This window comes from Elephantulus edwardii, unplaced genomic scaffold (assembly GCF_000299155.1).
Source record: "Elephantulus edwardii isolate Elephantulus edwardi_28Jun2011 unplaced genomic scaffold, EleEdw1.0 scaffold00116, whole genome shotgun sequence".
Lineage (NCBI taxonomy): Eukaryota > Metazoa > Chordata > Mammalia > Macroscelidea > Macroscelididae > Elephantulus > Elephantulus edwardii.
In genome coordinates, this window is record NW_006399866.1 from 8,869,261 (window position 1) to 8,880,488 (window position 11,228).

The 11,228-nt window shown below is 47.0% G+C and overlaps 2 protein-coding genes across 2 annotated transcripts; one reads left to right on the plus strand and one right to left on the minus strand.

Moving 5' to 3' along the window:
- Positions 1–2,854: 2,854 nt before the first annotated feature.
- On the plus strand, positions 2,855–6,155 carry RPL35 (ribosomal protein L35). Its single transcript, XM_006892621.1, has 4 exons — positions 2,855–2,860; positions 2,970–3,106; positions 4,401–4,482; positions 6,006–6,155. Exons 1-4 carry the CDS (start codon positions 2,855–2,857, stop codon positions 6,153–6,155), a joined length of 375 nt encoding a protein of 124 aa, XP_006892683.1.
- Positions 6,156–6,430: 275 nt separating this feature from the next.
- WDR38 (WD repeat domain 38) lies at positions 6,431–10,782 on the minus strand. Its single transcript, XM_006892622.1, is given in 12 exon segments — positions 6,431–6,535; positions 6,622–6,645; positions 6,647–6,670; positions 7,331–7,480; positions 7,546–7,590; positions 7,592–7,675; positions 7,943–8,023; positions 8,343–8,440; positions 8,544–8,641; positions 8,643–8,664; positions 10,202–10,322; positions 10,714–10,782. Coding segments are annotated over 12 exon segments (921 nt in total).
- Positions 10,783–11,228: the final 446 nt, after the last annotated feature.

Below are 11,228 nucleotides of genomic sequence, written 5' to 3' on the forward strand. Positions count from 1 at the left end.
GACCCTGTGTTAATATGGGGTCAAGGCTATGTTTGTGTTTTTCCACAGAAATCTGAAAGTGCAAAGTGCCTTCCTGAAAAGTTTGGTACGCGCTGCAGAAGATGTCTTGCCTGACAGAAATAAAGATGGTGATATTGCTGACTCTGACAATGAGTATTCAATCTGAATCTTAAAGGACATATGTTCCAGATCTACCTTTACTTCACCCTCTAAGCTGGAGAAAAATGGAACTGCAGATTTGAATTTGTACAACTGGGCTCCATCAAATAAAGTCGAAGCTAAGGATCAGTAGAAGAAATTTGGACTATTGATATGAAGAATTTTCAAACTGAATTATGAAAATTAGTTGCTAGTTTGGGATCTATAAATATTTGCTGTATACCAAAAGATAAATGTAAGGGAGATAATGTCACAAATGCCAAAGTCCTGAACCATATGTCTTATTAATTGGTAATAATGTAATCACTGGTGATTATCCAAAATTTAATGTAAGTTGTTCCCATAAAATTTCTAACTATATTAGCTGTTACCCAAGATGATTCAGTTATTCTAAGAATCCTCCTCTTGTTATGACACTGGTAAAGTTAAATGATATTTGGTATGATAATAATGCTTGCAAATTTTAAAAGTTATATATAAGTTATCATTAAGAACCAAGAGATTCTCGACTTGTCTTCCTGCTTTGTGCCTCCTGCCCCCCCCAATTCTCTTTCTTCCCCTCCTAGGGTCACCGTGGAAGATCCCTCTGGGCCGGGGCATATATTCTCCAATCTTTTTACCAATTCTGATATTCGATCCTCTGATGGTACTCTTTTTCTCTGCTGAGTGTGTTGTAGTTGTCACATAGAACTCACAAACCATACTAATGATTGTGGGGTTTATTAGGGTAATAAAAGGCTACAATTCAAGATCAATTTGGAAGAAACAGGAACAATCCAAGATAGGATCAGGACAGTTTCTTCTCAGAAATTCTTTACTCTGAGCTGGACCCTGTCCTACTCAAGCAAGACAAAGCTCTTTAGCTCTCCCGTTAGGTGCCTAGTAGCATCCTGTTCCACTAAGAAGCCTCCTACCCAAAGACTTTCAGCTCCCTAGCTCAGTGGCTTGGGTAACCTATCACACTCCCTCATGATCCTTTTGCTACCATTTCTCTCCTACTGGATTCTGCTGTGCTTGATACCGCATCTCACCATCTGCATTGTTAACAACTCTGTCTCCTGGGTCTAGGAGGTTCTCAGCACAGGGATCTTGGATCTAAAGGGCATGCTCCACTCCTAACAACTTGATGAGATTCTGTACAACTTCTGGAATTGGCTCCTGGTAAGCTTAGCAGGATGGCAAAACTGACCAGTTGCACACACCTTAGTTCTATAATCCCTTTCCTACAAAGAGAGAGCTCTAGTGATTAAAGAGTTAGGCTACCAACCCAAAGGGAAGCAGTTCAAATCCACCAGCTGCTCCACAGAAGAAAGAGTAATTTGTGCAATTTACAGCCTCTGAAAATCCACTGGAGTTATTAATTGGTTCCAACTCAATGGCACATAATAGTATTCCTGCAGAGGTTCCATACACCTTGTTTGCATTAGCAAAATTTTCCAAACTTCTTGGTGGTCCACAGCTCTTTATTTGAACAATGCCACCAAATCACATCATGGGCACAAGAGCCATCCTCGTCTTTGTTTTTCACCTTAATTCTTTTGCACAGCCCACTTTCCACTAGCTATGCCTCTGTCTTATTGCCTTAATAAAACTTTCTCCCTTGTTTTCTAAAAAAATAAAAAAATAATTAAGCATTATATATGTGTGACAACAATCCGGGATAAGAGGTGCACTGCAAAATGGACTGGAGCGGACGGAAGGGAGGAAACTACGCAACAATGAATGAATGATAACTTTTCGTTAAAAATCACAGTAACAGAAAGTGTATCTTAAAAAAGAAAGGTTCGAATCCACCAGAGACGAGGGAAAAAAGTTGGAATCCACCAGAGACAAGGGAGAAAGGTGGGCAACCCCCTCTCCTGCGATTTACTATGAGCCACTTCTGACTCGATGGAAATGAGAGAGCAAGCTGTCCAAACATGTCACTTCCTACCCACCTCCGAGATTAAATACCTTCAAGTCAGCGACTGCGTTCATTCATCTTTGAAACCCTCACCCCTTTTATCCCTTCCACACCTGAGTCCAGGGCTAGACGTTCAGAACGGCACAGACGGAGAGATAGTCAAAAGTTTACCGAATAAATAAACGGACGAATGAATAACCCTAGAGCCGACAATTAGTCTAGTGCCATCTCCAAAAAATCAGGAAACTCGGTTGTCCCAAAGATGCTTCTGAGAAGCATTACCCCAAAACCAGGTCCGGCCAGGGGAGATGACGCAAGCGTGGGGCGGGTACCACTGCACTCACGGCTTTCTCCTGCCGAGGCCATTGGCCACGCCTGCCTTCACCCGGAAGTAACTGCGAAGGTCAGCTCCTCCCCCTTCTCTTTTCTCTTGGGCTTGGATCAGGCGACAGCAAGGTTGTATCGCTCAGCCATGGTGAGTTGATAATATCCACCGCCATCCGCGTGTAGTTGGGCTTTGGGGCTGGAGTAATAGGTGCAGAGTGAGGCGTAAGCTCCTCTCTGTCGGTCAAGCTGGTGGGTCGCCGCGCGGAGTGGTCTAATGTAACTATAGCCGGCTTCTGGCTTTCTCCTCTTGACCGTCTGGGACTAGCAGTGGCGCGCGCCCTCTGATCTGGTCCTCGGTCTTCCCGGTTACGGAAGGGTTGGATAAAGCGAGGGTGCACCCCTGGGTTCTCAACTCCTTTGCCGGAGGCAAGACCATGCAGTGGGATAGTGAGTCCAGACTGGGCCATGGGGGTGAGCTTGTCCGCCGTCTTGGCCCCAGCACAGTGGATGTCCCATCGTGGTGGCAAAAAAAGAAAGTAATTTCTCGAAGCCTCTGACTCCAACCCCTTCTTTGGAGTAGGCCAAAATCAAGGCTCGGGACCTTCGCGGAAAGAAGAAGGAGGAGCTGTTAAAACAGCTGGACGATCTGAAGGTGGAGCTTTCCCAGCTGCGCGTCGCCAAAGTGACAGGCGGTGCGGCTTCTAAGCTCTCCAAAATGTAAGTCACTCAGCGGTTAGATTTCTGCTTTCTGGGGTTGAGGTGTTCTGGAGTTAGGTCGTTCAGTAGTGGGTCTGTGGGCTAAGGAGCCACGGCCATTCCTAACCATGCTCTCCTTACCCATGCTCAGCCACATGGATCCACTTTGTTTTCTTCCGTGTCTTTTTTTGCCTGTTGTGCCTCTGCTAAATTTCTGCCTGGAGAAATAACTAGACTCATTTATACTTTCAGAAATCCACTGGACCTATTCCTTACACATCAGCACCGGGTCCCCCACTTTCCTTATCATATCCTCCTTGGTGAATGGAAACTTTGCATCCTCTACTTAAGTTTTTGGTGTAATATTTTTATTTGCGTGGATGAGAATCAGATTTGTGGACTGAGCATGGGTTTGAAGTTAGCCGACCTATCAGAGGTAGCGGTTCTGCCACATCCACTTGATAAACAGACTGTCTCACCTCCCAGAGTATTTCTTCTTAATCACACACTGTGTCCTTCTGCCAGCACACAAACCTTAAAACCAGGGAAATGGTGGGTAACTATTTGAGTTTGGGAACACATGGGCAAAGTTGCAACTGAATCTGCATACCTTGTGTACCCAGTGATGATCCTCCAAGATGCTGCATGCTCAGCGTGACTGCATATTTAAGCTCCCCCAATTGCAGCCCTATCATCCAACTAATCTCCCAAAAAGCCTTTCTGCTTCCTAAACATCTCTTTTGCCCCTTTAGCTTATTTGGTGGTTCAGCTTGTGACAGCCTTTTAGTTCATAATTCCCTCCCATCAGACCATTCTTAAGGCTCTCTGAATCTTGTTTAATTTGGCCTCTGATTAGACTGACATTGATTACTAGTTCTTTGGGACCCTCAGGATACTTTGGTTTGAGAGCCTGGATTGATCTGCTCCCACTTGTCTAGCCTGTTGTTCTGTGCCATCCAGTTGGATGGAAAGCTGACCCTCCAGCAGGTTTTCAGAGACAATTGCACAGGAGGACATTTCTCATCATTTCATAGAACAGCTGGTGGGTTCGAGCCATATGTTTTTGGGGTGTTTTTTTTATCTCACTGAACATGTCATAGCACTGGCTCTGTCCTCTTCATCTACTGTTTTCACTCTGACCCCTGGGATATCCATCTCCACACACTCTGTCCAGAAAACAAACCTTCCTCCTGGGCTTGGTCAGATGATTCTGGGTGACTCTGGTTTGCTGCCCTGTGGCAGACCTATCAGTGAGCTGCCTTGGGAACTGCTGTCTTTCCCTGTATTCACTGACAAATCTTTTTTTTTTTTGTAGCCGAGTTGTCCGAAAATCCATTGCCCGGGTTCTCACTGTTATTAACCAGACTCAGAAGGAGAACCTCAGAAAATACTATAAGGTAAGTATGTAATGGAGTCTGGCTGGAGACTTGGGTTTGAATCTGCTTTTACCAACTGAGTGACTTTGGGCCATTTCATTTACCATGTGTTGGTTATTGCTTTTTTCCTTCCCAAATAATCTTAAGGTTTACAGAGGTTAAATTGCCCAGGGTCATATACAAGTAATCATGATGGACCTGGAGAATAGGGAAGAGTGAAAGAGATTTATAACAAAGAATTGACTAATGCAGCACCCATTCATCTTGGGATGGGGCACTGTTAAACGGCCTTGTAATTACACAAAATTGATGTGAATAGCCTGTCTCTGGTGTCCCAATAAGCTCCCATGTCATCACCAGGTGAGCTTCAAAGATCTGACTTGGTCATGAGCATGTCTTGTGTTTGAGTGTAAGGCTCTCCCCCATCTTGCAGGCTCTCACACCCTTCTTCATTTGCTTCCCAGTGCCGAGCTGCAGACTAAAAAGGCTCCATGCTCTTTGCATACCAGCCCTCAGTCAAGGAACCTTCAGCCTATGGCAGGTGGCCCAAAAGAGATGGTGGGGACCAAGGAAGAGTCACTTAAGTCTGAGCAACAACCCAGGAGGCAGAAGCAAGGGCTAGGTTACAGACAATCTTTGGGCAAAGAATTGCAGAAAGCGAGACAGGACACAGTGATGGATTTGAGAGGCAAGAAAACATCTGCCCATTCCCATGCCTGTATGTTCCTAGTAGCTACTGTCTTGGCCTGCCCATCATCCAACACTTCCGCTATACCAGAGGTCTCCCCTTCCCTTATAACCAAGCAGTGCCTGGATGGTCTCCTCTACCTGATTGTTTAAGGACGGACATGAACACACAGGGCATTCACTGAATGATCATGAAAACCAGTTCTTCCAGGTCACCACCCCTATATAATATCCCCAGAGCCTAACCTTTAAGTATGCTTCTTGACCCACCTTCCCCAGATTAATGGGTGCTGCATGCCCCTTACATTGCATGATGGGGAATCATGCCAGGAGAAGGAACAAATTAGGAGCTGGTAGATAAGCGGCACAGACCCCAGTTCTGCTCGTTTTACCTCCTTTGGCCACTTGTCAACCTCTTTAAGCCTTTCCATCATCCTGTTACCTGGACTACTTTAGTTACTACATAAATCTTTTGATTTATGCAAACCTACTGCCGTTGGGTCAGTTTTGATTCCTGGAGGCCCTATGTCAGATTTCTGGGGCAAATCATAATGGAGGAACTGGCTGCCTCAGTTTTCTTCTTTGGAGCAGCTGGTAGATTCTAATTGCTGACTAGTTTGCCATTCACAGAACTCCCACTGGCTCAGAAAGTCACTGTTTCCTTACTATTGTGTGCTGTTGAGTCCAAATTGACCTATAGCTGATCCTCCAGCTGGTTTTCAGAGGCAGTTAGTCACAGACTGGGTAGATTTGAACCATGTACTTTCAAGATCGCAGCGCAGCTTCTTGCCACTTGGCCACCAGAGCACCCCTAACTCTTGGCCTTCAGGCTCACCTTGTTCTTCCTACTCACCCAGGGCAAGAAGTACAAACCCCTGGATCTGCGGCCCAAGAAAACACGTGCCATGCGCCGAAGGCTCAACAAGCATGAGGAGAATCTGAAGACCAAGAAGCAGCAGCGAAAAGAGCGCCTGTACCCACTGCGGAAATATGCAGTCAAGGCCTGAACTTAAATAAATAAAACACAAAACTAGCTGGCTTGTTGCTCTGTATTTGAAGGTAGTCCATTCCCTGGGGTGGAGAGAAGAGGAGAGGGTGGGGCTGTTGTGGTCCACCACATTTCTTTTGGATTCTAGTGTTGGGTTGTGTCTACTGGCTGTTCTGTTACTGACCCTCTGGGCCCAAGGCATGGAACCACCCTGTCTGTCCTAGTTCATTCTTCCATAACCACGGCTTCATTCTCTATGGGCCTGACCATTATGTTGGTCTTAGATTCTAGAGGTCACCTGGTCAGAATCTGGCTCTGGATGATATGATCAGCAAGCAACTCCAGACAGAGCTTTCCATCTGAGGTGAAAGCACAAGTGTGGGCCACATCCAGAATTCCCTTGTCAAAAGGACAGTGTTGGCTTCTGGTCCTGCCTGCCCCAGCCTTCAATACCAGGCTATGCCTATTACAGCCATGGGCCTCACCTTTAAGGTCTTGATGCACTTCCCCTGTGTTGCAGCACCAGACTTTGACCTGGAAACAAACACCATAAGACTAGGGAGGCTTCACCAGGCATATTGGGACTCATCTAGGAATGAGTTCTAACCAACATCTTAAACTCTTGGTCTAGATTTTACTGTCAGGTGCTGTCAACTCATGGTGACCCTATGATCGGCTGGTTGAGAACTTGTCCTGTCTTGTGGCATCTTTGCTATTCTTAGGTGCTGTGAAATCAACTACAAATCATAGTGACTCAGAACAGTCCTGTCCCATCTGTATGATCTCATGCTCATACCCATTGTTTGAGTCACTGTGTCCGTCTTGTTAAGGCTCTTCCTCTGTTGCTGACCTTCCACCTTGCCTAGCACAGTATTTCCAAGGACTGGTTCCTCCTCAGTGTGCCTAAAAAGTAAGCAAGGTGGGGTTAAACCAGCCTTGCCTCTAAGGAGTACTCTGGTTACACTTGGCACTGTGTCATAGGGGTATTCATACATTGGTTTTTGGAGTTAACCTAGTACCAAGCACTGAGTACAGAGAAACCTCTGCCACAAGCCGCCTTGGTTTCCTAACAGACCAAATAGGGATGTAAAACACTTAGAGATTGCTGAGAGCCCTAGTGAAGAAACAGAATGGACGTTTTGCTTGAGTAGGAGTTGGTCAGAACTGGGTTTGGGATTAGAAGTGTGGAATTACCAGGTGGTTGTAGCCAGCACTGACCAACCACAGTTCATCAGGGGAAAAGGCTATGCTCTTCACCCAGGTGAGGTGGCCTTTGAGCTGGACAAGCAGGCTGGTTGTCTGGGGCTTCCAGATGCAGATGGTCTTGTCCCAAGAGCCAGATGCCTGAAAGGAAATGGGTACGAGGTCCCACGTCTCTGAAAGTCAACCGGAAAGGTAAGAAAGCTTACCAAGAGGCTGGATGATGAATAGCACAAGCAGCTGATGTTAACCATGGTGGCCCTCCAGCTTATGGTAGGAGCTGCCTGTCATGGATCGCAGGTCCCAGATGCGCACGGTCGAGTCCCAGGAGCCAGTGGCCTAGAAGTGGCTGCAGTGAACATGAGCCAGCTGACCCAGGCCCACCCTTACAGCACCTGAGCTGGCCCAGTTGTGCACCGCCAGTAAAGCATCACCTGAGTCCCCATCAGCAATAAGGAAGTGCTCAGCAAAAGGTGCTTTTTTAGGGATTTCAAATTCTAACATCCACCTTGCTCTTTGCACTACTTAATCTGGGGTTGGGCTCATGGTTCCCCTAATCTTGTAGGGGCCACTGAGATGGAGAACGGGGTGGATGGCATGTCTCACCAGATAGTCCGCACTAGGTGAGAAGTCGCTGCTCTGGACAGAGTCATGATGCCCAAGTAAGAGCCACAGCATCTGTCCTGACTGGAGAAGAGAGGCCTGAGCAAGGAGGCTGAGGCTGTGCGGAGCAGCCAGGAGCTAGGCTTGGAGATTCCAGGACTGCCAGGCTATTAAGATGCAACAGGCTGGAGATGGAACAGCCCAGACAAACCTCAACTGCAAAGATCTTATAGAAGGCTGATACATGCAGGGAGGCTTAGAGAGAGCCGAACCCAGATGCGAGTGCTGGTAATGGGGAACCAAGGCTGTTGGAGGGCCATCCTGTAGTTGGTGAGGAGAGTTATTTCCTCTAGGTCACTGGATGCCCTTTTGGGTGTGGCTGGGCCCTAGCCCATTCACAAACCTGCACTTCCCAAAGCATGACCCTCTTGTCCCAGCCGCCCGAGGCCATCTGCTTTGAGTCAGGACTGAAGCTGACTGTCTCCACACTTCGTTGGTGACCTGCAGTGCCAGGTCAAGTTGGGGAGGAAAAGAAGCAGGACATGAGGTTCAAAAGAATGTGGGCCTTGCTGCATGGCTCTTGAGTCTCACCCGACCCACTCACCCTTCAGGACCTGCAGACATTTTGCTCTTGCCACATCCCACAGGCGGATGGTATGGTCATGGTCACTGGATGTACTGGCGAACAGGTGACCATCGGGAGAAGTGGCAGAACTTCACGGGGCCTGGCAGGGCATCCAGCATCAGGGAATAGAACACTGCCCTCCCTCTTCTCCCTGCTCCTGCTGGTCAAACCTTGCTAATCTCTTTCCCCCAACCATTTTCACAAATACATCTCATAAGTCTTTTTCAATTTGACTTTTTTACCGCTACAGAGACTACTGTTGTTAGATCTGGAGGAACATTCTTCTACTTTGTACATCACTGTTTGTCAATGTGCTGTATGAATTAACCCGGGTTTGCTGTGATGCTGAACCTTGTGCCATGGGGATATAAAATACCAAAATGGTTTCCCAATGTGGACAGTGTTTGGTGGAGCTCCTTGTTGTAAAACAGGTTTAGAAGCAGGAATGGCATCTACTTCCTAAACCACCTGCCTCTGGAAATTCTATGAACTTGGAGAAATCATCATAGTTATTACTGAGACATCTCTCATCCCAAATCAGGGAATTGCAGGACTGATAATGTTATAGTTGGGGACAGTCCAGGCGAGCTCACAGGAAGGAATGAACATAGGCTGGACCATCAGCGATTTTCGACATGGATAAACTGGAGTGAAGTGCACTGGGCTAAGGGAAAGGCATTCGGTCTTTTGTTCATTGAGTAGCTATGAGTTGTGCTTGATGGCAATCAACAATAACAAGCCACACTTTTGTCCATGCTGATCCCTTAGCCCAGTGTACTTCACCCCAATTTACCATGTGGAAAATCTCTGATGGCCCAGCCTGTGTTCATTGCTTCCTTTGAGCTCACCTGGACTGTCCCCAACTGTAGCATTAATCAGTCCTGCAATTGCCTGATTTGAGATGAGAGGTGTCTCCTCAGTAATAACTATTATGGTTACATCTACTAAACTCTCACTGGATGCAGATACTTTATCTGCATAATCTCACAGGATGGTTGTTTTTTAGGTGCTGTTGTATTAGCTCCAATTCCTAGTGTCTGTTCTGCCTGTGTAAAACAAAACACAACCCTGCCTGATGCTGTGCCAGCCTCATAATCTCTGCTGTGCTTAAGCCACTGGTGTAGTCACTGTGTCAGTCCAATCTTCCTCTTTTCCTCTTCCACTTTCCCAAACATGCTGTCCTTTTCCGAGGACTGGCCTTCCTGGCAACATGTCCCAAATATGTGAGACAATGTCTCACCTTGCCTCCAAAATATCTAATACTAATTCCACTTCAAAAGAAAACACACTCTAAATATTAACGACTTCAGACTCAAAGCAATTCTTTTTTATTTTTCCTTGAGCAATTCTGGAACAAATTAGAACTGTGCCACAGTGTTTCCCAGTCTGTAAATCCTTACAGAGGCTGACTGCCACGTTCTGTGTCTTCCCAAATATCACACAAAGGTGATAGGATCTAAGCCCTAGTCTGCTAGCCTTAGATTCCCCATGAGCCAGGCTCTATTTGATTACCCTTGCATTATCAAGAATGACACACTGATGCCCACTGAAATGCAAGAAGTCATTGTAGTGGGTGCTGCAGAAGGCCAGAACACACCTGGGCTTCAGTCTCTCCATCTGAGCTATGGGAACCCCACCTGTGTGGCCACTCAGCCTCCACAGCAGCTTTCCACTCTGAGTCTCCCATCCATAGACACAGCCATCATCTGAGGCTGTGAGCAGCGTCTGGCCATTGGGAGAGAAGGCAGAGGAGTTGACCTGGAAGCAGAGAACAAAAGTTAACCAATGCTGGGGCAGGAGACGCCAGTATGATTATTCCTGACCCAGGACTCCTGGACCAGCCCTAAACAGCATCCCTGGAGATTAAGCCTGGAACTTGGCCTCACTCTAGAATTAGAGCCTAAGAATTCAAGACCCTTTTGAGAGTCAGAGTTCAAAGATTGGAATCCTTTTTAGAACCAGAATCTAGAACTTTGAGTCTTTTGTGAAACAAATAGCCTAAGTCTATTCTGAAACTGGAGCCTAGACCCACGAGTGTAGAGTCTACTACTACTACAGTCTTTTCACTTAAAATCTGGAGCCCCTGGAACAAACTGAAGACCTCAAAGCTAGAAACCTAGATTCTCAACAGAGTGGAGCTGGATCTCACCTCCCCACAGTGCTTGTTGAAATATTTGACTCTTCCCACCGCCAACGCCTCGGGGGTCCAGCTGTTCATGAGCCCTGGGTGTCCACCTGTAGGGGGTTCCTTCCGAGGTGGCTCCTGCCCGCAGGTCCTCCCTCTGATGAAAAGCGAAAGGGAAGCACTTGTGTACAAGCAATCGCCTTGGTAATCAGGGCAGGACGCGCAGACTCGATGGGACTATGGAAAGTCATGAGACATCCAGGAAGGAACAACCAGGAAGAGACAGCTATCAGGTCCAAGGAGATGGAACTGCGGCAGAAGGCCACAGGCCTCCGGGAGAGAAGGACGTGCCCTGCAGGCAACCAAGGATTGTCCCTCGTCAGCGGACAAGACAAGGCAGTGCTCACTTTTGCCGCCGCTAGAGAGCGCTCCAGTCCCACACACTGCTCCCTCCTCTAAACTTGCTCAAAGCTGCGGCCTCAAACAGTCCAGATTTCAAAGAGCTGGGGCAGATTTCCTGAGGTAGAAAGAAAAACCGA

Bases quoted from the DNA above. Each gene is read 5' to 3' on its own strand.
- RPL35 (XM_006892621.1), top strand. The intron at 3,107-4,400 runs GTAAGTCACTCA...TTTTTTTTGTAG, and splicing joins GCTTCTAAGCTCTCCAAAAT to CCGAGTTGTCCGAAAATCCA. The intron at 4,483-6,005 runs GTAAGTATGTAA...CTACTCACCCAG, and splicing joins ACCTCAGAAAATACTATAAG to GGCAAGAAGTACAAACCCCT.